At 44.1% G+C, this 27,323-nt stretch overlaps 2 protein-coding genes across 3 annotated transcripts; one reads left to right on the top strand and one right to left on the bottom strand.

Moving 5' to 3' along the window:
* The first annotated feature begins 944 nt into the window (after nucleotides 1-944).
* On the top strand, nucleotides 945-4,491 carry LOC117849496 (uncharacterized). The gene is made up of 2 exons (XM_034731069.2): nucleotides 945-2,816; nucleotides 4,238-4,491. The coding sequence occupies exon 1, from the start codon at nucleotides 1,013-1,015 to the stop codon at nucleotides 2,783-2,785; it is 1,773 nt and encodes a 590-aa protein (XP_034586960.1). The 5' UTR covers nucleotides 945-1,012; the 3' UTR covers nucleotides 2,786-2,816; nucleotides 4,238-4,491.
* Nucleotides 4,492-6,565: 2,074 nt separating this feature from the next.
* On the bottom strand, nucleotides 6,566-9,006 carry LOC117849506 (protein DETOXIFICATION 16). 2 transcript variants are annotated; one of them, XM_034731075.2, is made up of 8 exons: nucleotides 8,660-8,995; nucleotides 8,024-8,568; nucleotides 7,819-7,905; nucleotides 7,677-7,733; nucleotides 7,348-7,586; nucleotides 7,097-7,215; nucleotides 6,892-6,978; nucleotides 6,566-6,797 (listed from the first exon to the last, which is right to left on the bottom strand). In XM_034731075.2, exons 1-8 carry the CDS (start codon nucleotides 8,900-8,902, stop codon nucleotides 6,738-6,740), a joined length of 1,437 nt encoding a protein of 478 aa, XP_034586966.1. In that variant the 5' UTR covers nucleotides 8,903-8,995; the 3' UTR covers nucleotides 6,566-6,737. The 2 variants fall into 2 exon arrangements, 1 of the variants encoding a protein (XP_034586966.1); XR_004639035.2 differs by lacking the exon at nucleotides 6,566-6,797 and having other exon boundaries at nucleotides 6,948-6,978; nucleotides 7,348-7,557; nucleotides 8,660-9,006.
* Nucleotides 9,007-27,323: the final 18,317 nt, after the last annotated feature.

Below are 27,323 nucleotides of genomic sequence, written 5' to 3'. Positions count from 1 at the left end.
AGCTCGAGCCTCGAGTTGGCGATGCTGGTGATAGTGGTCGAGCACCGAGAGCGGGAGTCCGACTGGACCCCTTTTTGAGATCAATCTCTTGGAGTTGCTTTTAATGGGATATCCCAACTCCCTTTCATTGTTATTGGGAGAATTATTTTTGTAGCCTTCCAATAATCTAATCCCAATCTAACTACCATATTGGTAGAGTCGCAAACTCCTTCTTTATTTGGGAAGAGTTAGGGTGAATTATTAGTTTATCCCAATAATTATTGGGAAAAATGGAAATGTAAAGCAAGTATGCTGAGTACTATTTTTTTTCACCAACTCTCTGGTTGAATTAGGGAATGGGATCTATTGGAAATGCTCTAACAATATTTTTTATGAAAAAAAATGATGTCTCAGTCACCGATAATTTCACAAACACAAAACTGTCAATTGAAAAGCATATTAAATTCAAATGCTATTACCAAAGATTAAAAAAATTTGGCACCGTGAAATTTAGGGGTGTTTGGTTCCGGTGTCTAAAGTTTAGTCCCTGTCACATCGAATATTTAGATACTAATTAGGATTATTAAATATATATTAATTACAAAACTAATTGCATAAATGAAGGTTAATTCGCGAGATGAATCTATTAAGCCTAATTAATCCATGATTTGACCATGTGATGCTACAGTAAAATATGTGCTAATCATTAATTAATTAGGCTTAATAGATTTATCTCGCGAATTAGCCTTCATTTATGCAATTAATTTTATAATTAATTTATATTTAATACTACTAATTAATATCTAAATATTTGATGTGACGAGAATTGAACTTTAATCCTTATCCTAGCTGGCTGGACCGAACGCAGCGGGCCCAACCCGATGCCATCGGAGTCCAGCTCAGTTGTCCAACGGGCGTCCAAGGTCGAACCAAGTCCCTTTTCAAAAAAAAAAGTCCAACCAAATCCTCCAGGCTCCAGCATCTGACCCATCCCATTCCCCATTCCACACCCACTAAACCCTAGCGGCGAGCCATGTCCCGCAAGCGCCGCGCGCCGCCGCCGCCGCCGCCGCAGGAGTCGTCCTCCGAGGAATCCGGCTCCGTGGAGGAGGAGGAGGAGGAGCCTCCGAGCCACCCCGCTCGACGGATGCCTCCTCCCGCCGCTGCGGCCGACGGAGCCGACTCGTCGGAGGGCTCCGGCTCCGATTCCGACTCCGACACCGACGCGCAGGCCTTCCAGATGCGCCAGCTGCACCACTTCCCCACCAAGCTACCGCCGCACCTGGTTCCCCAGCCCGCATCCCACGCCGCCGCCGCCGCCGACGACGACGACGAGGGCGAGTCGTCGGAGTCGGAGTCGGAACCTGAGAACCCTGAGCCGGTGGTTCAGAAGAAGGCGGCCGCGGCCGGGAAGTCCAAGGCGGAGCAGGAGAGGAAGAGGCCCGCGGCGGATCCTGCTCCGTCCGGCAAGGCGAAGAAGGCCAAGGCTGGGGCTGAGAAGGCTGCGGCGCCTGCTGAGGCTACCCCGCCCGGCAAGGCGAAGAAGGGCAAGGCCGAGTCGGAGAAGGCGGCGCCTGAGGCCCCTCCAGCTGGCAAGGCGAAGAAGGGCAAGGCTGAGCAGGAGAAGGTGGTGCCTGAGGCCACTCCAGCCAGCAAGGTGAAGAAGGGCAAGGCTGAGGGGGAGAAGGCGGCGTCTGAGGACACCCCTTCTGTCAAGGGGAAGAAGGGCGGGGGCAAACTGGAGAAGCCAGGGGTGCTCGATTCCTCGCCGTCCAGCAGCAAGCCTGAGAAGCTTCCGCGTGCTCAGCGTCTATGGACGAAGAATGATGAGATGAAGGTCTTGGAGGCCCTCGCGGGGCATGTGAAGAGTGACGGCACTCTACCAAAGACTGATTTCCTCCTTGCTACTGTTGGTGACCGCCTCGATAGGAAGAACTGCACCTACTCAGATATCTATGAGAAGGTACGACAGCTCAAGGGGCGGTATGAGAAAGCAGTGAGCACAGGCATTGTGCCAAGTAAAGAAGATGAGCTCCAGATTTATAAACTCTCGGAAGCAGTCTGGGGTGAGAAGGCGAAGGAGGCTCTTGCTGCAGCTAGATCTCAAAATGATGGCGCTGTGACAAAGAGTAAGAAGGGGCAGTCTAACAAACAGAAAGTGGATGGAAATTCAAAGGGTGGCACACCAAAAGAGGCTGCCGCCAGTACTGCCAGTCAAAATGGTGATTCTCAGAAAGGAAGTAAGAAGGGGCAGGCCATCAAAGAGAAAACAGACAGAGACGTAAAGAGCAGGTTGTCAAAGGAGGCAACCGCTACTGGTACCCCAAGTAAGAGTAAGAAGTGGGACAATCAAAATGAGGAGTTGGACAAAGATGCAAAGAGCGGTGATTTGGGAAAGAGCAAGAGGGAGAAAACTGACAAAGGGAAGAAGGACATAGATAGGGATAGTCTCAAGTCAAAGGAAGCCGCAGCTGCAAATCAGAATGGTGGCACTCTGACTAAGAACAAGGAAGGGGAAACTCATGATGATGAAGTAGAAAGAGATGCTAATGTGGAAGTTACACGTAGGGGTTTTGATGAATTGCAGGGGTTGTATTCCAACCTTGCTGCTTATGTGGAGGAGATTGAGGCCCAGAATCCATGTGGGGAGACTCTGAAGAGAGCATTTGAGTTCATTGGTGATGAGAAGGCACAATCTTTGGAATACAAGGTCAAGAGGCAAAGAGTCTCTGAGGCAAAGGCACAGCTCCGTCGAGCGGACGTAAAGAAGGATGTTCTCAATACGTTGATGAGTTTGGTGGATTAAACTTATATGGTTTTATCAAGTGCTTTTTGTGGTATGCCATTCTTCTTAATTGATTTATTATTATGTTTCCTCTTATTTTTTGAAGAATTGTTATAACTCAATCGCAAGTCCAAAAGTTGAATTTCAATTATGCACAGTTTCTGAAATGTCCTAATCCTCTGTACTAAATAAATATTACAGCAATTAAAATTTTGATCCAAGTTCAGAACATCTGTATAAAATTGTATATCAACACTGGGAACTGCAGATTGTGTGGGCTTTTGATTGAGCATGTATCAAGCTGCACTTAGCTAGGGACACTGGGACATTCATTTTTATCGCAGATGATACAAGTGGCGCAAGATTGATGTAGCATATCATGAAACAATCGCCACAAAATTGATATATCATCACATGAATTCTGCTCTTACTAAATATCTAATCTAGTGCATATTTTTTGCTAGATTATAACTATGCGAATTCAAGTCGTAGGAAGTTCTACTATGTTCAATTACCCACGAATAATCAGTTTAGAGTAATTCTTTATTTACAATAACTATTTTTTTCCTGCTCCCCTAGAAAGGCTGCAACAATAGATGAAAATTGTAAACAGTGATTCTGGTAACTTAGATTTTCATTTAGTTACACCAACATTACTGGCATAAACATTTGAGCATACGTATCACCTTGAAAGTTGCTTGTATGACAATGGTTGGTTCAAAGAGTTTACTATCTCTCATATCAATTTTTGATGGTTGTTCCAGTAAGGTAGCTGAGACATTTATCATGTAGTTTTCTTTGGAGGGTTGTTCCAATAGACATGTATCATTTAGTTTTCTTAGAAGTTGGTCATTGGTTCTAACAAGATAGTTTTCTTTGGATTGTTGTTCCAATAGACATGTATCATTTAGTTTTCTTAGAAGTTGGTCATTGGTTCTAACAAGATAGTTGGTCTTGTTGAAAAGACCTGATTTCCCAAAGGCACGTCACTTGATAGTTTGGTATGAGCACAGAGGTTGAAGGATGAAAAGTCTAAGTCAGAGTAATTTTAACTCAAATGGATACATGAACCAAATTTTGATGTTCAGCATAGAGATATGTTCTGAGCCTCTTAAACTAACATGAGTTACAAACTTAATATGTACTTTTGATATCTGTGTAACTGAGCCTTGTTATGTTGAAGATGATATACAGCTGAAGCTATGCCAGTTTGGGACCAACTTTAGGTCTACTCCAATTCAATATTAGGGCTGAATGTTACTCAACCATGCTTGCTACCATGAACTCACATAGAGCTATTTTAGAGGTGTCAACAAATCTGACCATGCACACTTGGATTATTTGTGTGCAACAGTCCATATCTGTTTCTGTAGTGAAATTGTATTTTCATCTACATTGCATTATTATATTAATTAAATTTATGATGTTCAATTGTTGATGCACTTACATGAACCTGTTCATTGTCACAATCAGGTGGCTGGATAGAAGATTCAGGTGGAAAGAGGTGATTTAGTATTAGTTTAAAGGGTGGGATTCAAGGTGTTTAACAGGTGGCTATATTTCTGTAGTTGTCAGCTATTATCACATTAGTGAGTGCCAGTGATGAGATGATTGTATTTCTTCCAAGCTGTTGCTTAAGCTGTTGGTTCTGCTAATCTTTAAGACATTCCGTTGTAGCATTTGGCTTTGGCAGGTATATACTTAATGGGATGGTAAATTTTTGTCAATGCTTTATAATGAGGATTCCTAGTAGCAGCTGGATTCCTAGTAGTGACCCTGTTTTGTCAGTCCCACTTGTATGGTTTAACATTTTCATTGCAAGCTGAAGTCTCAACCTTCAAATTTTCTAGACCAGCTTGCTTGAATAGATCGGTGAGCATTGATCTGTCCTTGGGTAGGCATGTGAATCAGGTTGATATTCTGTTTGTGTAGCCGTACCCTGAACTCTGAAGCCTGAGCATATTCGCAGGCATAAGCTGACATATTTCTGGTCTGTCATCTACGCACCCCACTTTACATTATTGTCGTCCCATTACCAATATGTATGGTCTATTATTCTGTGTGGTCGGTTCATTTGGTTCTGGGAATCCTAATTCATAGCAATATGCAATGCAAGTTCGTTGATGTTGTGAGGCTGAATGCCTGAATCCTTCACACCTTGTTCAGATGCCACTGAAAAAGGATCAAATATCAGGACCTTGTAAAGCTGAAGTCGACAGGTATGAAGACATGTCTGAACAACTGAATTACTAACGCGTAAATGAAAATGCACACCCTACAGATGTGGGTGATGAGGTTTGCGGATACTCTTAAAGAAATATGGGAACCTTTACAAGAGTTCGAGTGCATGTGAAATACGAGAAGAAATTTTACCTAATGTTTTTGATCACTTCTTTCAATCTGGCAGAAGTTGACATCGCAAGTCGCTTTTGGTAGGAAATATAGCGATGGTAATTGTTATAATTTGAGTTTTCGTGAGTTTTTTCGTGAGTCTGTAACAATCAAATAATGATCATTCACCTGTAACAGCAATGTTTCTACCAGTACCTACTGACTACGTGTTTCTGCACATCTTCCATTCTCTCTTGCAGTAGGTTGCCCAAAATCCGTCACCTTTATCCTTTCCAAAAAAAAAATCCGTGACCTTTATTCATGCACACAGCCTGCTCGACAGAATGTCTCAACGATGAACGATGTGGCACGACGCAGGAGCTGGTAACTTGCTGCTTCGCTTCTCCAGGAAAGGATCTGATTACTCGTCCGGTTGATTTTGGATCAGATGATCGAAGCTGGGTCATCAACTCCGTGCCATTCACCACTCCCGCTTTCATCAACTGGGTGCAGATGACCAAGATGGCAAGATCTGATGGTGATGCAGATTCTGAAGCTTTGTTTGGGACATGTGGAACGTTAGCAAGTTGGCATCAACGTCCAGGAAGCTTGCCACAGCCCACGGCTGCCTACTATGCCTGTGTCGCATCAAGATCCGAGAGGTGCAAGGAAACCTTGAAGCTACGAAAAAAGCTTGTCCTGTTTGGCAGCTGATGTCTTTTGCTGTGTTGGCAAATTTAGTTTGGGTTCCGTACCTAGTGTTAACTTTCTGGCCGGAGGTTGAGCTAGCTGTTGTGTGGCAGATAAAGAACATTGTTGCAGCTGTGCCTGTTAGTTCATGCTTTGTGTGAAAACAAAATAACCATGGCCCCATTTGAATCCTGTTCTTTCCGTAGCCTTCTTTCTTCAAAAGTTCAGAGCAAAAGGTCCATATGTGGAGCTAGGCAAGATAAACTTGTGAAGTCCAGGTATGACTAGAGAAATATCGAGCTTCCTGCTGCTTAGGCATACCATGCTGGTACTGAAACAAGATAACTATAAAATATGTCGCAACAGAAAAGCTGAGCATGCGATCGTGGAAATATTCTGGTTTCTGAAATGGCTCCATCGTTTCAAGACTGCAACCAGGCATTAAAAAAGTTTGAGCAGAGAAAATATTCTTGTTTGGTGTCAGAACGGATCATCACTTGGCCCTTGTTTAGTTCACCCCTAACTTCCAACTTTAGCACTATGCAAAAAGAAAATTCTCCATCATATCAAACTTGCGGTACATGCATGGAGTACTAAATGTAGACGAAATTAAAAACTAATTGCACAGTTTTATTGTACTTTACGAGATGAATCTTTTGAGCCTAATTAGTCAATATTTGGACAATAATTCACAAATACAAACGAAACGCTACAGTGTGCTACAGTGCTGTAACAGTAATTTGGCACCTCCAAACTTTGGCAACTAAACAAGGCCCAAGATTCATGCTCATGCCTCAATGTTTTACTGAAGACATAAGGACGAACTGAACTGTTCAAACAATATGAAGCATCCATGAGCATCAACATTATTCATTACATCAAAACAAAGGCAATGCCTCCTATAGCGTTATTGCCAACAAAACTGCATCCCATCTGCCTGATCTCCACTGTCTCATGTTACCATGTCCACAGGAAGAGCAGAACTGAAAACTCTGTCCTTCGCCTTCAACGCCTAAAGAAGTTTACCCAGCAACAACAACATTCAGAAATAGATGAAAATAACAACAAAACCACACGCATGAAAATTTGAACAAACTTAAGCTTACTTCCTTGTTCCAGTTGGTGAACAATGTGATTGAGAGCAGCTGGAGCATCTGCACCACCAGCCCGCACATGATCCCGAACCAGAGGCCCTGTCCAGAGTTCAAATTAAACCAGCATTCAGAACCTATCAAATTCAAAAAAAGGTGCAAAACAAAGGAAAAACAATTTAATCCCAAAATGAAATACTGAAGAGGACATAACACGTACCATTCCTCCTAGATGCCATACAAATGCAAACACGAATGCCGAAGGGATGCCGGCGAGGTAGTATGCTGCGAGGTTGATGAAGGCGCCGGCCTTTTGGCGGCCGCAGCCTCTAACAACACCTGCAAATCAATGCAAGCACGAATGCCCAAACATCATATAATGTAACATCATCAACTAACTGAGATTCAGAGAATGTGTATCAAGTTAAAGTGTGTTTCACTGCTTGGAGAGTGCAGCGTGTACAAGTTCACCTGAGAGCACACACTGCAGGCCATCGAAGACGATGGACATCGCGAGGATGGGCATCATTCTGGCGGTGTACCGGGCCACCTCCTCCTCGTTGCTGTAAGCGTAACCCCACAGGTTGCGCACCAGCACCATCACGAGCCCTTCGGACATGCCCACCGCCAGCGCCAGGAGCACCACCACCCGGGTTGCCAGCCGGGCCGCTTCTGGCCGCCCTGCGCCAAGCTCGTTTGAGACACGTGTGCTGCATGCAGCAACCAAAGTCAATGTGTTCCTGATGATGCAGCTGAGAAAGATCTATGTGTTCCAGGGTGACTGATTGGGGTTTACTGACCTTATGGCGCTACCAAGTCCCAGGGGCACCATGAACGCGAAGCCATTAGTGTTCAAGCTACAAAACAAGCAGAATCAGCAATGAGCAAAGGATCGGCGAGAAATTTCAGGAAACTAGCAACGGAAGCACAAGTAGAATTCACCAGATGGACAGCACGGCCGTCTCGAGCTTTGGGTTCGGGAGAAGGCCGGAGAGCAGCACCAGGAGCTCGAAGGACCACCACTCCATGCTGCATCTCCAGCCAGAGCAAGAGCGTGTTTCATCAGCGATACAGCGTTGCCATCAATCGATGTAGCAGTAATGGAGTGGAAGAATAATGGAAGCATCTAATCAATTGTCAACCTCACCAGACCATGACAGCGGACGGCACGGCGAGCTTCAGGAACTCGGTGACGCCGCGGAACGCCTCGGCGGAGAACCCCGTCCAGGTGGCCTTGCACGACGGCGAGAGCCGGACGTACAGCGCCAGGAAGGTCAGGTTGGCGAGGTAGGAGACGCCATTGGCCAGCGCGGCGCCGTTGCGGCCCAGGCCGAGGCCGCGCACCAGCAGCCAGCAGACGGCCGGGTGGCACAGCGCGGTGGCGCCGGAGCTGAGCATCACCGGCACGACGAGGTTCTGCGTCTGCAGGAACCGGACGTGGCACTGCAGCGCACCGTACACGAACAGCGCCGGGATCATCCACCGGATGTAGCTCCCGGCCCCCGCGGCGATCTCCGGGTCCTGGCCGCACCAAGCGAGGATCTCGCCGGTGTAGGCCCAGACCGCCGCCACCGGGACGCTCACCAGAGCGAGCACCAGCATCGCCCGCTGCTTGTACACGCCGATCTGGTGGTGCTGCCTAGCTCCGAATGCCTGGCCGCACAGCGTGTCAAGGCTGCATGCCATGCCTGCCTGCCGAGATTGCGCCAGCGGTGATCAGTGAACCGGCCGGAGATGGACACGAACAAGGGGATCAGAGATGTAGGCGGAGATGCTCAGTCACCAGCAAGCTGAAGCCCGTGACGCCGGCGAAGGAGGTGGCGAGGGAGGCGCTGGCCAGCGCGAGCTCACCGAGGTGGCCGACGAACATGACGGAGACCATCTGGACCAGGTTCTGCAAGAGGAGCCCGACAACGAGCGGCACGGCGAGGTACAGCTGCTTCTTGACCTCGCGCACCGCCAGGCTCTCCTCCTCATCTCCTCCGTGCTTCGTCCCCGTCGCTCCGGCGAGGAGCGGCTCCTCCATGCTTGCCTTTCGCTTCACGGCACCGGTGAGAAGACGAGATGGCAGCAATGGAGAAGGAGCAGGACCACGCCACCGAGTCCTCTCGTCACCTAGCTTGTTATATATAGATGGAGCTCACTAGTTTTGGAGTACTATATGTAAGAAGTAAAGTAGAAGCTGATCAATTTGGCCGCCGCTTAGGGCCGAAAGGAAGCCGCTAGGGAAAAGGACAAAGGCTTAGTCAGGGCACGCCACAATTTTATCTAGCTGTTTAATTGATGTGGGTATAAGCATGGAAACAGAACACCGATCTCATCTTTGTCACACCTGATCAGATCATAAGAGTATGCGAGTCCCATATAATTAAAATATGGTGGAATTCACTGTGCACACGTGTAGTGGAAGTAGTTCTTGCAATTAAACCGAGTACTACCTCCGAGCATAAATATATATGATGTTTAGTAGTTTAAACGTTGTATATTTATGGACAGAGGAAGTATATATGTGTGAGCATTGCGATGGAAATTCTGAAGAAGTGGAATTTATAAACAAAGTGACATGTGATGGTTTTGCAATTTTATCTTTTAGTAAATACATGATGTACTATATAAACTGTAGTTATTGTTATCTGTTTTTAACCGTTGATCCTTTGAAAAAAATAGATTGTAAATCTAACACGTGGTATTGACAAGATTGTAATTCCATTATTCTGTAAAGCTGCAGCTATCAAAGTTGTACATTAGACATTGGATCGACGTCTAATGATGTCTAAGACCGAAGACGCCATATATGTTTTATATTAGGAAAAGCTATACATTACCGGGTGTTTCAGACTCTTCCGTCACTCTATTTTGACGCCGTCCGATCTGCTCCTTTGTTAGATTTGCGCCGTGCGATCTGCTGACTGGTCTGCAACATGCATGGTACGGTCTGCAACATGCATGGTACCAGGTACCAGGAGGCCAAACAAATTACTGCCGCCCCCCTCTTGCTTTCAATTTGGTCCCAAGGATCGATAAAGCTGATCCAAAGCTGATCCAGGAATATTGTATGCTGATACCTCTAGTCGCTTTCAGTACACGGAAACAATTTCTAGGGCTTGTTTAGTTCATCGAAGTTGGCGCCGCCAAAATCACTATACAGTACTAGCACATTATAGCATTTCGTTTGTATTTGTGAATTATTGTCTAAATATTGACTAATTAGATTCAAAAGATTCGTCTCGCAAAGTACAACCAAACTGTGCAATAGTTTTTAATTTCGTCAACATTTAGTACTTCATACATGTACCACAAATTTAATGTGACGGGAATCTTCTTTTTGCATAGTGCCAAAGTTTGGATTCTGAGGGAACTAAACAGGGCCCTACCGTACAAGCAGATAGGCATTTACAGTTTGAATTTCATGTGCTTTAGTGTCTGTAAATTGTTTAAACTTGTCATGTAAATAAGTTGCAATATTTAATTTTGAAATCTAATTTGTATATTTGCATTTGAGAGATTTCTCACATCTAGAAATAACTTGTTATCTAACCGACTATAGAAAAAAAATTATTTAAGTTTATAATTTTAACTTTTGCATTTTATTTTTCCTTCTCTTTTCTATATCAATTTGTTTTCTATATGCTCAGCATAGTTTGTTTTCTGATCAGGATCCTAGGGTCATAATTTTCGGATGTCAGATCTATTTGCAGCACCTGAATTTTTTTCTCTTAAAGGTGTTATCCAACTTCAAATCATCCAGGTGATTGTGGCCATAGTAATACCTGGGCTAGCAGTAGACAGTCTACCAACAGACGGCAGTATACGGCGTACGCTGCTCACACGGCCGGTAACATGCTGGAGATGCATATCCTGAAAACCTAAAGTAGAATATCTTTTGGTGTCGTCTCTTTCTCGATTAATCGGATCTAACTGTGAGCACCGTTTGGGTTTTGTCATTTTGCCTACTATAACAGATCCGACATGAAATGGGAACTCTTTCGAAGGTGCCACGGCTGGTAAAACCAAAGAAAAAAAATTTACTGTAGGCAACTTGGCACATGCTAGTACACAATCAAATACTCTTTAAATTAAAACAGGTACTTATGCAAATGCGGATGACTTAATCTTAATATATACAACTAACTACACCCTCCATCCTAAATTATAAGTTATTTTATTTTTTTTTAAATTCACATATTTTGTTATGTCCCTAGATATATTATATCTAGATTAATAGCAAAGGCTATACATCTAGAAAAGATCACCGGTAGAAAACTGACCTTTTATCCCGGTTAGTAGGGAGCAAATCTCCTGAAAAACCATCCAAGATAAAGCAATCGAGATAAAAGGGTGGATCTTTAGTCCCGGGTCACTCAACCGGGACTAAAGACTCCCTTTTATCCCGGTTGGTTTTACCAACCAGGACTAAAGGATTTTGCAAAAAAAAAAATATTAGAAATTTTCGGGAGCACCCCCCACGCGCAACGTCGCAAGTAACAAGTCACACAATTTTTCACGCGAAATATGCGCGTGCGCGGGATTCGAACCCACGACTCAAGCCTCGCATGTAGCTTCCTTGCCATCCCACCTACACAGCACATCTAATTATATAGGGGATGCAATCCTTCTGTATTAACTCGTGGGAAACCCTTTTATCCCGGTTGGTAACACCGACCGGGATAAAAGATCCCATTTAGTCCCGGTTGGTAACACAAACCGAGACTAAAGGGTCCAAGGGTTTTAGTCCTTTTTCAGCCACCCATGGAGGACCATTTAGTCCCGGGTGGTAGCACCAACAGGAACTAAACCCTTTAGTTCCGGTTGGTATTAACAACCGGATTAAAGGGCTTTTTTTAGCTTAGCATATGGCATGCCCCCATTCGCTATCGAAGTTGACCCAAGCATCATCTAGCTAAAAAAGAGGCTCCGTACTTACGCCACGATCATTACCAAGGAACTTTCATCAAGAAGAAGTTTTTTAACGTCACATTATAATGCACTAAATATGGTGCACCTTTATGTAATGCTCTATGACCATCAGAACCTTTCAATTATATTGTAATGCTCTATGGTGAACCTTTATTCGATCAATATAAAAAATGTTAACTTAACCACGTACATCCATTGCATTTTTGCATGTTGAAATTATTTAATTGAAGAGTTTGTTGATCAATTGATGCATTAAAATAATTATTTTAGAAACTTAATAAACTAGTATGGAGTTAATGACCAATTCAAACTTATTTTAAATATACTTGCTAATTTAATATATTTTTGCATCTTTAAAATATGTAAATTCTTTATTTTTCTTTAACAACACTAGTACAAAATAACTTATAACATATATAAATTAAAACTACAAAACCAATTGCAGCACTAGTGGGAAACGAAAAGGATAGACCTTTACTCCCAATTGGTAATACCAACCGGGACTAAACGGGCCTTTTTCATCTCCCGCGCTTAAAACTCCCTTTAGTCCCGGTTGGCAACTCCACCCGGGACTAAAGGAAGGCAGGGTATAAATATCTCTTCTTCGTCCCCTTCTTCCACCTCACTTCACTTCCCCGATCCACCGCCTCTCGTCTGCTCCACCCCGGCCATCGTGCCCTCCACCCCGGCCGTCGCGTCCGCCGCTAGCCCCCGTCGACATGTCGCACCTCCCCGTCCTCCTCCACCGCCACCAATCCTATGCCTCTCCATCATACTCCGCCCAGCCCTGACGCCCGTGTGCGCCCTGTCCACCCAGCCCGGCCGCGCTACTCCCGTGCCGCCATCGCCGGTGTGACCCCAGGCCGACACCCTGGCCCAACCCCTCCACCACCAGCGTCACCACTCTCGACACCACCCCTCTCTCTAACGCCCCCAACCCGACACCCCGGCACCCTCCTCCTCACCCGGCCCACCGCCACTGCACGGCGCCACGCCGCAGAGCCCGGTGCCGCTTCGTCACTATAGCGTGCGCCCCGGCCGCCCCCGCTTGCCGCTGCCTCTCCTCCGCCCTGGCCCCCTACGCAATGCCCGCGCGGCCCCGATGCACCCCTGCGTCACCGACTGCCAGCGCCTATCCCCCTGCGTCGCCGTTCGGGCCCCTACGGCGCAGTCTGGTACGTGTACTGCCGGCGCGGCACCCCGACACAAGCCCTCAGCTTGCTGACGCGAGGTGTTTTTTTAATTAGGAAATTAGTAGATTAGGTTAGGAATTTAGTAGAAATTAGTATAATTGAATAGGAATTAGTAGAAATTACTAGAAAATTTTTAGAAATTAGTACAAATTAGTATAAAGTAAGTAGAAATTAGTAGAAAATTAGTACAAATGCTTGGAAATTAGAAGAAAAATAGTATTAATTAGTTGAAACTAGTAGAAATTAAGTAGAAATTAGTAGAAAATTAGTAGAAATGCTTAGAAAATAGTATAAATGCTTATAAATTGTTATAAATGCTTAGAAAATTTAATGTATGGTTTCATGTGTATATTTTAATAATGTTTATGTTTCAATAATTTGTACATTTCAATAATGTGTATATTTTCCATAATTTGTATATTTCAGTAATGTCTATATTTCAATAATTTGTATATTTCAATAATGTGTATAAGTTTCCATGTATATGTTTCTTTTATGATTCCATGTGTATAAGTATCCATGTATAAGTTTATTTTATGATTACATGTATATTTTAACATGAGACAATCTTTAATTTAATGTATCTATGATTATATGGGTGTATAACTAATGTCATTATTAGTTGAGTTGGGAGTTGAAGAGGATGAAAGGTATATAATGGAGTAGATTATTGCCAGCGGTAGTGGCTCAAATGTTCCAAGAACCTACACCGAGGATGAGGGTAGCTAGGCGGACATGTTCCTCAACATGTTCGGTGATGGCAATGATGAGCCTGAGCATGGCGTTGATAATAATGCGGAATAAGACATTGCCGTGATGGAAGGCTCCGGTGAGGTATATATCATTTTTATTATTTTACTCCATCTATAACTTCATATTCATTATTACTATGTACTAATTAATGAATCTTGAACTTTTAGCCCTCTAGATCGATGACCCGAAAGAAGCCGCGAGGTCGTACAAAGATAATGGAGGGAAGGCTTCACATCACCTAAGTGACAGAAGAGGGCCTGCCAATTGCTCTTGAAAAAGTCGCTAGAAAGTTCATGAGTCAATGCGGGGCTATTGTAAGGGACAATATGCCCATCAGCATTCGAGAATGGAATGGTAAAAAAGATGATCCATACATGCTCCCACATACACAGAAAGATATATTGTGGGAAGATATTAAGAAACACTTTACACTTCCTGACAGTGTCAATAAAAATTTGTGAAAGACTGGATGCTCAAAAAGATGGCAACCCAATTCCAGACCTCCAAGAAGAATCTGGATGCCAACTATATCAAGAAGGGCCGAACCCCAGATTTTAATGACTCGCCAAAATTAAGAGATCGCTAGAACTCATTTCTGGAATACAAGAGGAGTGAAGGTAGTGCGAGGCAATGCCCAGAAGAAGGAGTATTATCATCATCTAGGGCAAGGTGGTTACAGGAGTGCAATTTTCAAATGGAAAATATTGAACAAGACCTAATCAGTCGAGGTATCGTACCAGTGAATATTGACGGGCCCAATAGATCGAAGAATTGGTATTACGCTCACAGAGGCACCCTTAGCCCTGAGGATGGGACACTTATTTTCAACGAAACAATACGTCAGAAGGCCCTTAGGCTTATCAAAAATATTGAAGATTCTAAAGCGGGAAAGTTCAAGCCTGATAGAGAGAACGATGAGTTAACTTTGGCGCTCGGGAATCCCGAACACCCAGGATGTTGCCAAGGCTTCGGGGTGATTTTGTGGAACTTTGCTTTCCAACATCGACACGTACAGAAGTCGGAAGAGAAGAAAGGAACAGCAAGAGGAGAGGTGGTGACACATGTTAGAAGCTAAAGTGTATGAACAAGACGTAAGAATGCATGAAGAAATTAATCGGCGAGTGGCCCTGGTAGTTACTGAGATGGCCCAATCTGGAGCACTACCGGATCCCAACGTCGTCATCAGCCCTTCTCAACGTCAAAGCAGCTGTGCTTCAACAGGGGTCCCTGATGAGAATATGCCAAGCTTACTCATGTTTGTGCAGGACAACTAATGGTACCATGTGGATGATATCACTTAGCGCACCTCATGTGAGCTATACAGACCATTTGGCAACCTCACTATTAAGGTATACATATATATAATTTATACAATTATCTCAATTGATCCATGCCTCAGGAGTTTAATAACTTCTTTATTTCTCCTATATGTACAGGTGGCGTGCGGAAGTGCTTTACCAATTTTGTCAGGGCAGACAAGCCATGACATGGAGATTCCACCTGGCTACTCTAGCGTTGGGATGGAGCAGATTTGTGATAGTAAATATGAAGGCCTAGAGCTCGACCTCTCCAGTGTTGGGATGGAGCATATTTGTGATAGTAAATATGAAGGCCTAGAGCTTGACCTCCTGGGAGGTGATGGGGAAAGGACACTAGGAGATGCACTTCACGGTATCATTCTATGGCGCAAACGCTACATCATCATCCCCAGCCAGGAGGCATCATTTCTTCCCATAGATCCCCCACAGCCACCATCTCCTCACAACTCAAGACCGTCATCTCTAGCACATCCACCTCCAGGACCGTTGTTACCACCGGGCCCGTGGCATCCTGCTCGATCACCATCTCCAGCACCATTGAATCCTAGAGGTGCGAGCGACGACAACCAAAACACCCCTCCCTGATCATTGTCTGCAGCGCCAGGACTAAAGTCTAGTGCGAGCAAGGAACCTGCAACACCTATCAAGAAGTCGTGACCACCGAGGAAGAAAACAAAGAAGTTTGAACCTATTAAGAAGCTAGCAGGCGATATGCCTCCTTCGCAAGCATATATAAGGGAGTGGTTTGAAAAAATACTGCAGAAAGAAAAACAAAGGAGATGGAGCCTAAGCCGGTAGATCCAGCCAAATCAAATTTTTTTATTGGCATGAAAAAAGAAGTCAAGAAGACTTTACTATCGAACTACGATCGTTCGTTAGTTAAATCTTATCGAAAGAAAAAACAAGGAGAGTTGTCATTAGTCGTACTGTCCCCCAGGTTGGGCAACAAGATCAGCAAGCAGATAAAGACGCTCTAGCTATAATAGCTATGCCTTTAGAACAACAAATCAAGGTCATTAAGTTTATGGAAGACACAGGTCTCTCACTTGCTGAAGTTTTAGGGTGAACCGAACTGCCACCTCCAGAAAAGACTGTACCTAAATGGCCCTTTGAGTTAGGCAAGCCTCTAGTTAGGTATGGAAGCTCTCAACTAAGATGTACGAATTCCATCAGTGGTACATGGAGCAGTCCGTCAAGGAAAGGGTCATGTTCGCTCTTCGTGTTAAATTAATTGATTTTTTCGGTGAAGGTGAGAAACTGCTGTAGTTGGAGTTCAAGGATATTTATGAAGTGTACCATCTAGATGCCCTTGATGTCTCTCTCATCAGTGCCTGGGTTCTGTAAGTGTGTGTTTATTAGATGTAAATTTTGGCTTAGATCATTATTTTGTGTGTGTGTCGTCCTACTAACTTTGTCTTTCATTTTATGTAGGATGCAAATTCAGAGGTGCTGCCGAGAATCCTACTTCAAAGTTGGCTTCATGGATCTAGCGCTTGTTAACCAAGATCAAAGTCGGGATCAACCAAAGGATACATTGAGCCGAATATACAAATTCTTGGAGCAACATAATTACAAGCAATACATTCTACTGCCTTGCAACTTTAAGTAAGTGTTGGTACCGTCTATTTTCATTTTTCTTTTCCTTACCTAATTAATGTTAGTTAGCTTTAATATGAATATTTATGTACGCAGTTTCCACTGGATTCTCCTTATAATTATGATTGATCAAAGCAACATTATTGTGCTTGATTCGTTAAGGAAATCAAAGAACGAGTACCAAGACATTCAAGACATGCATACGATACGAGTGTATACATGTAAGTAGTATACGCTAAGGATATATACGTATGGGTGTATATATGTAAGTGAAGCAACAATTAGTATTAATATGGAAAAGAATTCAGGGTAAAAAGAAAAAAAATCTTTAGTCCCGGTTGGTATTAGGTCTTTAGTCCCGGGTGAATGACCCGGGACTATTAGTCCCGAATAGTTAGTCTCGGTTGGATATTCGAGAGATATGGCTCTCTCCAACCGGGACTACTACTCGGTTTTCCAGCAGTGTGAGTGTTACAACACTACCGGAAACCTTAAATTTGCCGAGTGTTTTTTTTTGCCGAGTGTTTTTTTTTCGGACACTCGGCAAACAAGCTCTTTGCCGAGTGCCGGGCTAAGAACACTCGGCAAAAAAAAAAAAACACTCGGCAAACGTTGGACTTTGCCGAGTGTTTTTTTGACACTCGGCAAAACAATAAATTTTTTTCCTCTTTCCACCTTGAAATTTTTTCTACTCCCCACATACAACATGTGGTACTCCATGTTAAAGTTTGGTATATTTTTGAATTTGTTTGCTATATTTATTTAATTAATTGCATTTCAAGAAATTTTTTGGTATAAGTCAAATTTGAACCGCAAGTGATTCAAATTATAGAATAAAATGAGTAGAAAAATGATATTCATGTTATTTGGCCCAATTCGAGACATGACCCATGAAATCAAAAGAAATTTTGAACATCTTGTTCAGGAAACATGACCACGAACGTGCGGCAGTGGTATTTTTAAATTGTAAAAAAAATAACCAAAGTCTGAAAATCATGAGATTTGTCATCATGTGATGATATCATACGTGGAGGCTGTGGAAAAAAATTGAGAATGTTTTGCACATTTCGTCACGTACGATGTTTACAAACCAAAGCATTTCAGAAGAAGAATAGTAACGTTGAGAAGGATTGGATAAGATTTGGAGTCAAAATGACGGTCGACTTTTGATTTGACTACAAAACCTTTTGTATAGTCAATAGAGAATATATCTTATTTCATGTGAATTTTTGACAATTTTTGGAAACTGTTAGATAATTTTTAAATTTTTTTTAAAAATAGCTTTGCCGAATGTCCTAGGTTAGACACTCGGCAAAGCAACCCTTCACCGAATGTCGCACCTAGACACTCGGCAATTTTTTTTTCCAACCACGAAGGACTTAGTCCCCGACCAGCACCGCACCCGGCCCCCTCGTCTTCATTCCTATCTGCCACCCCCACCCGCCCCCCACCTTCCTCTCCCCTTATTGCCGCCGCCCGCCCCCCGGCGCTAGCCCCCGCCGCCGCCCTCCCTCTCCTTCCCCGGCTCCCTCCCCTCCGACCGGATTCGCGCCGTCCTTCCCCGGCTCCCTCCCCTCCGGCCGGATCCGGCCTCTTCTTCCCCGGCTCCCTCCCCTCCGGCTGGATCCGCGCCCCCTTCTTCCCCTCCAACGCGGATCCGGCAGCCCCCAACTCTCTCCCCTCCAGATCTGGGGCGGGCCAGGGGTGACGCGGGCCAAGGGTGGCACGGGCCACGGAGCCGTTCAGGAGCTCCGGGAGATGTCGGCGGCGGCTCCGAGTGGTGTCGGCGGCGGGCTTCCAGTAACGGCGGGGGGTGGTGGCGCGGCGGTGGCGCTGTTGGTGGATGGCGGCAGGCTTCGTGGCATGGCGGCGGGAGGCAAGGGTGGCGGCCTGGTGGCAGTGGGGTTCGTGGCCTGGCGGCGGGAGGCAAGGGTGGCGGCGGCCGACGGCAGTGGTGGCAGTCGGCGTTGGCGCTAGCTTGTTTTTTTAATTTTTTCCAAAAAATTATTGCCAAGTGTTTTTTGCCACTCGGCAAAGCCCCCTAGTAGAGAATTAGCCTTTAGTCCCGGTTGGTAGGGTGCAAATCTCCTGAAAATCCATCCGGGAGAAACCAACCCGGACAAAAGGGGGGGTCTTTTATCCCGGGTCACTCAACCGGGACAAAAGACCCCCCTTTACCAACCGGGATAAAACGGGTCACAACGGCCGGCGCTGCAAAAAAAAAAACAAATCCCGAGCTCCCAGGAGGCCCCCCACGCGATTTTTCACGCGAAATATGCACGTGCGCGCTGCGTGGGATTCGAACCCGCAACCTCCAACCTCGCGCGTAGCTTCCTTGCCATCCCACCTACACACCACATCTAACTATGTAGGGGATGCTATCCTTTTGTATTAACTCGTGGGGGACCCTTTTATCCCGGTTGGTAACACCAATCGGGATAAAAGACCCCCTTTTATCCCGGTTGTTATTACAAACCGGGATAAAAGGGTTCAAGGAATTTAGTCCTGTTCTAGTGACCTCGTTGGGGACCCTTTTATCCCGGTTTGAAACACCAACCGGGATAAATGACCCCCTTTTATCCCGGTTGGTATTACAAACCGGGATAAAAGGCTCTCGACCCTACCAACCGGGATAAAAGGAGGGGTCTTTTATCCCGGTTGGTGTTTCAAACCGGGATAAAATACCTCTCAGGATCTTTTTTTCACACTAGCCTTTGCAACCGGGATAAAAGGTCCCGGTTGCTGAGCCCCCCACCAATGACCGAGCTTTAGTCCCAGTTGGTAAACCTTTTATCCCGGGCCAACTTTAAACCGGGACAAAAGGGGGCGCATCGAAAGCCAATTCTCTACTAGTGGCCTTTAACGAGTGCCCGACGTTCGACACTCGGCAAATCCACTGTTTGCTGTGGGAAACTTCGCCGAGTCTTGTATGCCGAGTGTTACACTCGGCAAACTGTTTGCCGAGTGTTTTTGGACCTTCGCCGAGTGCTTTGGGCACTCGGTAAACTTACTGTTTCCGGTAGTGCAAAATTCTCCACAGTTTTAAATTACAACTCCAAAGGCCTTTTTTTAATGGAAATTATCATTCTTATGAGTCTAGATGACCATGAATGATTTGATCTTCAAAGGAATTCAATCACAAGTTTCTGCATGCTGGAGAAAAGAAAGAGTTTCCCTTGGTTATCCTAAGAGCAAAGGAACGGCTTAATCATCCCATGCAATTATGGCCAGACTCTCTTCTGTAATCAGACTTATCATCTCTTTTTTGTTTCGTGAACATCGCTTGTACCAGTTTATTTTCTTGTTTCTTACTTTAATATATAGCAGTAGGGGAAACCCCTCCTGCTTCATAAAAAAAAACGCTATTGGAACTGGATCTTTTTGATACGCAACTTGTTCCTAGCTGCATGGTCGCCTGCTTAGCCGCCGGCGCACTCGTGCACGTCATCCTCCCTAGCTGTCTGCTTGGCCTTTGACGGCATGCAAGTAGCGCGGCCGGCTACCTACCGGCCGGGCTGTTCGTTTGTTGGCTACCGGTTGCATGCGCACATTGCGCCATAGACTCCTGCCTAGCCACTTGCTGTCAGCCGTACATGTGTGACGAGGTGCAATCTCTCCCTCCGGGAACAAAGGTTGAGCGTGGTGATCAGTATGCGCAATCAACTACATTGACTATGCGTGTTTCACCCAATCTTCCGCTGCTCCACGTGATGACAAGGTATAATCTATAATTATCTATATGTAAGTGCTCCTGTTACACGTGGTTAATTTTCATTATGTGCTAGCGTAGCCTACCACGTTTTCCTAACATTATGGTCCTGGTTTTCATCCTTCATCTCCTAGATTATTGTACTTCACATCTCCTGTACCGATATATATTAGTTCATTCTCAAGGCGAACATCCATCAATTTTGCTAATCTCTCTTTACAATTTTAACGCCTTGGCACAGGAACATGTGTTGGAGATCCTCGACAGAATCTCATGTTGCCATGTCCACGGGGCAGCACTGAAAACCCTGTCCTTCGCCTTCAGTGCCTGGGGGAGCATTAAGATGAAAACTACCAATAAATAGCACGTATGGAAGCCTAATTTATTCTTACTTCTTTGTTCCAATTGGTGCATAAGGTGATGAAGAGCAGTGAGAGCATCTGCACCACAAGCCCGCACAAGATCCCAAACCAGAGCCCCTGTTCAGAGTTGAACCAAGAACTTTCCTTCTTTAGAACCCTTCCACTTGAAGAAGGAAAAACACACTTATTCCAAACAAAGATTGCGCACTTGGATAGCAGGGCCGTCTACAGCTTTGGGTTAGGGACGAGCCCGGACAGCAGCACCAGGAGCTCATAGGACCACCACTCCATGCTGCATCCTGAGCAGCCACAGTTTTGAGGAAGAACGACGACATTGATATGTGGATTCCATCCGGAAGATAGGATGGAAGAATGTATCTCTTCCCTCACTCTCACCAGACCATGACAGCGGACGGCACGGCGAGCCGGATCGCACTGCCCTCATGATTGAGCTCTCTATTTTGTACCATACGTGAGGATGGGTTGAACCGCATGGATCCAACCGCGACAGGACAAAAGAAAGAGTTGCCAGCAAGGTTGAAATGTTCAACGTTGATGACCATATGAAAACAGCGATCTCGTCTCTGTGGCACCCATTCAGTGGATCAGGATAGACTGAATAATTTGGTATCGTTTGTGTCCCTTTCTGGTATGATTAGATCTGACCGCACACCCCAGGATTTGGTGTTGCTCTAACACATGTTGCTTGAAAGGCGATTATTTTTGAAAAAATAATGTCCCTTGCTATCTTGCTGAAGTTACCCACACGCTTCCTAGTGTTGACTGCCACTCAGCCGGTGGTCAGTGGCAGTTGTCTTGACTTTCCCACTACGACACCTTCCCACCATGTCCATACTTCCATGTTGATTCGATTCGTTCGCTGAAGTCATCGGTGGACATAGCTTTTTATCGATTCAAAATGGGCGTCCATCTCAATGCTGATTTCCAGTGATGTGATAGCAATCCGACCTCACAACTGAAGCTCCTGGGAGCATGGGCCGCACCCTGCGGCATAATGACGATGTGACGCCTTTTGGTTGTCCCGCTGCAAACTTCCTGGGCCACATACCACCATGCTGAACATTGAATCCGGACCAAACGTAAGATGAGCCACATTTCGAAATCATATCAAATTCATGGAAAAATGAACCTTGGAATATTTAGGCTGGCCCATTTATTTCATTTAATCTCAAGGCCCATGATTAATACTAGGTGGTTAAAGTGGTTAATCCTAAATAGATAGTTAAGGAGTATCTTAACCAACTTAAATTAGTGGACTATCTATGCACTAATTGAGAAGTTGAGGAAGAGAGAAAGGGTGCCACACGCGCGCTCGCTCGCCGAGCCGAGCCGTGCCGTGCCGAGGCGCGGTGACTTGATGACAAGTAACTGATGTTGTATTTAGTGACTAGTAACTGACGTGGTTTAAAAGGCTGACACCAATGACTAATAACGGCTGGAGGTTACTAGTTAATGGCTATCAATCACCTGTGACAGTGTCCAAGTTCGTTGAATCTCCTTCCTCTTGTGTCTATAAAAAGATGCTCAAACTCTGGTTAACGCGCACGGAAAAAACCACTCTCTCCTCCCTTTCTGTTGCTGCCCGCTGCTACTTTCGCATCTCCATCATAAGCCTCTACGCGCACAAAGCTTGCAAGAGCAGGCCTCCAAAACTTCATCTTGCTGCAACACTTGCACGAGTAGGCAAGCGATCAAGTTTTTGGGGAGCGCATCTTCTGCGCGACTGCTCGCTATGAACGACTACATCCTAATACTTCCCGGAGGCCGTTCGAGGGACTGCGTTGCACCAAATCGTCACTGCATCAACTCTGATCGACAACATCGAACAGCCCGAACCAAAGTTTTAGGCACAATGTCTGATACTTCCAGTTTTGGGAACGGCACACTCATTGCCTTCAGTAATGGTCCTGCCCCTGGGTACACTCTGAACCTTTTTTGGTTCTTTTATTTCTTTCTGTTCATGATTAAAATTATTTTAAACATGAATACTCGCACATGCTATGAGTCACTCATAATAATCATGATTTACTTAATAATATTCGGAATTAATATATACGGTAAAATGACTAAATTTCTAATAATCCAAAAACTTGATATTTGTGTTAGGCTTACAGTCACTTGTGCTTAAACCAAATATTTTTGATGGCTCAAATTACAAATGGTGGCGTGATAGAATGATCCTTTGGTTAACTGCTACGAACATTATTCATGTCGCAAAGGGGAAGCCAGAACAGTTTACTTCATAGGAGGAGCAAGCTTTCATGGCGACCGATAACCTTTTTCGAGGCACCGTGATTAGTGTTCTTGCGGAAAACCTAGTGGACATTTATCTCATGTTGTCGTCTGCAAAGGAACTGTGGGATGCACTTGAGGCAAAGTTTGGGGTTTCTGGGAGTGAACTGTATATCATGGAATAGTTCTATGACTTAAGGATGGTTGATGACTGTTTGTAGTGGAACAGGCCCATGAGATTCAGGCACTAGCGAAAGAACTCGAACATTTCCCATGTGTGTTGCCCAACAAGTTTGTGGCAGGAGGCATTATTGCTAAACTACCACCTTCTTGGAGGGATTTTGCCACTTCTCTGAAACATAAGAGACAGCAGTTCAGCATTGCTGATCTTATTGGATCTTTGGATGTTGAAGAGAAGGCAAGGGCAAAAGACACTCGCGGGAAAGGGGTTGTTGGATCTTCTAGTGCCAATCTAGTGTAGAAGAACAATCCCAATGGATTCCACAGTAAGAAGAAGAAGAAGAAGAACAAGCAAGATAACATTGCAAAGACTAAGCAGACAACCACTTTTAAGAAGAAAAAGAACAAGGATAATTGCTACATTTGCGGTGAACCTGATCATTTTGCCGGTGAGTGTGAGAACCGCAAATGGAAAGGCAACAAAAAGTCAGCGAACATGGTTATTGGTGAAACTGCAGGAACGTCGGGGTATGGTAATTTATTATCTATAGTTCTTTCATTTTGTCATTCATCTGAGTGGTGGATTGATACTAGGGCTAATATTTATGTGTGTGCTGACGTTTCCTTATTTTCATCTTATCAGGTTAGAGGGACTTGCTCCTTGTTGATGGGGAACGGATCACATGCACATATTCTTGGTGTTGGTATGGTCGATCTTAAGCTTACTTCGGGAAAGACCGTGCGGTTGAAGAACGTGCAGCATGTCCCCACCATCAAGAAGAATCTTGTCAGTGGCTCCCTACTGTGTAGAGATGGTTTTAAATTAGTTTCTGAATCTAATAAATGTGTACCGTCAAAGTATGGGACATTTGTTGGTAAAGGTTATGAATGTGGAGGATTGTTCCGTTTATCTTTGTCAGATGAATGTAATAGAGTTGTGAACAATGTGGTTAATGTTGATGAGTCTAATGTTTGGTATTCACGACTCTGTCATATTAATTTTGGTTGTATGGCACGACTAGCAAATTTGAATATAATTTCGAAATTCACCTTAGTCAAAGGTTCTAAGTGTCATGTATGTGTGGAATCAAAACAACCTCGCAAGCCTCATAACGCTGCGGAGGCGAGGGATTTGGCACCACTTGAACTAATTCATTCTGACTTATGTGAGATGAATGGCAAGTTGACAAAAGGTGGTAAAAAGTATTTCATGACCTTAATAGATGATTGCACTAGATATTGCTATATTTATTTGTTGAAGTCAAAAGATGAAGCTTTACACTATTTTAAGGTCTATAAAGCTGAAGTAGAAAACCAACTTGAAAGGAAAATCAAACGTGTAAGATCAGATCATGGTGGAGAATATTTTTCAAATATGTTCACCTTGTTCTGCAGGGAACATGGCATAATTCGTGAGAGGGCACCTTCCTATTCACCTCAATCAAATGGGATTGCCAAAAGAAAGAACTGCACTCTAACTGATTTGGTTAACGCCACGTTATACACAGCGGGACTTTCCAAGGAATGGTGGGGAGAGGCTATATTGACAGCATGTCATGTCCTGAATCGTGTTCCTACAAAGAATAAAGAGATCACTCCATTTGAGGAATGGAGAAGAAAAGATTAAATCTTTCTTATTTGCGTACTTGGGGGTGTTTGGCCAAAGTGAATGTGCCAATCACTAAGAAACGCAAGCTTGGACCTAAAACAGTTGATTGCGTGTTTCTTGGTTATGTTATTCACAATGTTGGTTATAGATTTTTAATAGTAAAATCTAGAGTGCCTAACATGCATGTTGGCACAATTATGGAGTCCAAAGGTGCTACATTCTTTGAAAACATCTTTCCCATGCGAGAGGATTTTAGCAATGCTAGTCAAGAATTTATTACAAATGATGATCTAATCGATGTGATAGAATACAATGAACAAATACTTGTGTGGAATCCAGAGGAGGATGACAATGAAGCTCCTAAAAGGAGCAAGAGATGGAGGACTGCAAAGTCCTTTGGTGATGATTTCATTGTATACCTTCTGGATGATACTCCTAGAACCATTGAAAAGGCATATTCCTCTCCTGATGCTGATTATTGGAAGGAAGCTGTCAGGAGTGAGATGGATTCTATTATGTCTAATGGAACTTGGGAGGTTGTTGATCATCCTTATAGGTGTAAACCTATAGGATGCAAGTGGGTGTTTAAAAAAAAGGTTAGACCTGATGGTACTATTGAAAAGTATAAGGCGAGGACTGTGGCTAAGGGGTATACTTGGAAAGAAGGAGAAGACTTCTTTGAAACTTATTCACCTGTTGGTCATTTGACCACAATTCGAGTGTTACTTTCCTGAGCAACCTCTTATAGTCTTCTCATTCATAAAATGGATGTTAAGATAGCTTTCCTAAATGGAGAGTTGGAGGAGGAGATCTATATGGATCAGCCAGATGGGTTTGTAGGAAAAGATCAAGAAGGAATGGTGTGTAAGTTGTTAAAATCTTTGTATGGCCTCAAGCAAGCACCTAAGCAGTGGCATAAGAAGTTTGATAGAACTCTTACGTCCGCTGGCTTTGTTGTGAATGAAGCCGACAAGTGTGTGTACTATCGCTTTGGTAGGGGTGAAGGAGTGATATTGTGCTTGTATGTCGATGACATACTGATTTTTGGGACAAGCCTTAATGTGATTAAGGAAGTCAAGGAGTTTTTGTATCAAAACTTTGAGATAAAAGATTTGGAAGAGGCTAATGTTATACTTAATATAAAACTAGTAAGAGAAGGTGATGGTGGGGTTACACTCTTGCAATCCCATTATGTGGAAAAGGTTTTAAGTCGCTTTGGTTATAGTGACTGTAAACCTATTTCAACACCTTATGATGCTAGTGTGATTTTAAGGAAAAACAAAAGGATAATGAGAGATCAGCTGAGATACTCTCAAATTATTAGCTCGCATATGTACTTGGCTAGTGCTACGAGGTCTGACATCTCGTTTGTTGTGACCAAACTAAGCTGATTTGTTTCAAATCTGGGAGATGATCATTGGCATGCTCTAGAGAGAGTGATGCGCTATCTAAAAGTTGCTGCAGACTACGGGATTCACTATTCTGGTCACCCAAGGGTACTAGAGGGTTATAGTGATTCAAATTGGATTTCTGATGCTGATGAGATAAAAGCCACGAGCGGATATGTGTTCATGCTTGGTGGTGGTGCTGTTTCCTAGAAGTTTTGCAAGCAGACCATCTTAACGAGGTCAACTATGGAAGCGGAACTTACAGCATTAGATACTGCCACTATTGAGGCTGAGTGGCTTTGTGAACTCCTAATGGATTTACCGGTGGTTGAAAAACCGATACCGGCTATCCTAATGAACTGTGATAATCAAACAGTGATTATCAAAGTAAACAGTTCAAAGGACAACATAAAGTCGTCTAGGCATGTAAAGAGGCGGTTGAAATCTATCAGAAAATTGAGAAGCTCTGGAGTGATAGCCTTGGATTATATCCAAACGGCTAAATCCTGGCAGATCAATTCACAAAGGGTCTTTCACAAAATGTGATAGATAATGTATCTAGGGAATTGGGCTTGAGACCTAGTAAGTGAGTCATGATTTGGTGGTAACTTGTCCTATGTGATCGGAGATCCCATGAATTAGGATGGTGAAACAAGCCATTGGTTGACTGAGAGAAGAGAACCTTTGAATAAGCTCATTCCTGTGAAAGTGCATTTCTCTTCAAACTGTAAGGTAGGTTGGCTTTTGCCTTAATGTAATCTGAGTGGCTTATTTAAGCAAAGATGTTTTCCTACAGAACATCTTATAAGGATTGCACCTATATGATTTCGACTGCTGGTCACAGTCTATGAGAATTGGGTAATCTCTAGATACTCATGAAAGGCTTGGAGTATGACTTATATGCTCCAAATTGCGGGGATGCTTTTAAGCAGTCTAGTACCAGAAGGGGTTTTGGTAAAGCTAGTTTGCACAAGACTGTCAATTCAAGGCATAGTCTATTGATCAGTTGTGAATAAGTGTAGTCTCTCCTCTAGGTGGATGTTCAACTTAACAGTCTCCATCGAAAACTAGTATATAAAAGCAGCAGTGAAATTGAGAGCATTTCTCGTATGCCTCGAAATTTGGTGGGGTTTGTTGGAATATTTGGGCTAGGCCCATTTATTTCATT

This window comes from Setaria viridis, chromosome 1 (assembly GCF_005286985.2).
Source record: "Setaria viridis chromosome 1, Setaria_viridis_v4.0, whole genome shotgun sequence".
Lineage (NCBI taxonomy): Eukaryota > Viridiplantae > Streptophyta > Magnoliopsida > Poales > Poaceae > Setaria > Setaria viridis.
The sequence above is the reverse complement of the archived record's forward strand: the minus strand, read 5'-3'. Positions and strand labels throughout refer to the sequence as shown.

Excerpts from the sequence above, each read along its gene's own strand:
- LOC117849506 (XM_034731075.2), bottom strand. The coding sequence starts at position 8,902 with ATGGAGGAGCCGCTCCTCGCCGGAGCGACGGGGACGAAGCACGGAGGA. Across the intron at positions 7,734-7,818 it reads ACGGCCGTGCTGTCCATCTG|CTTGAACACTAATGGCTTCG; the intron begins GTGAATTCTACT and ends CTTGTTTTGTAG. Across the intron at positions 6,798-6,891 it reads TCACCAACTGGAACAAGGAA|GCGTTGAAGGCGAAGGACAG; the intron begins GTAAGCTTAAGT and ends AAACTTCTTTAG.
- LOC117849496 (XM_034731069.2), top strand. The coding sequence starts at position 1,013 with ATGTCCCGCAAGCGCCGCGCGCCGCCGCCGCCGCCGCCGCAGGAGTCG.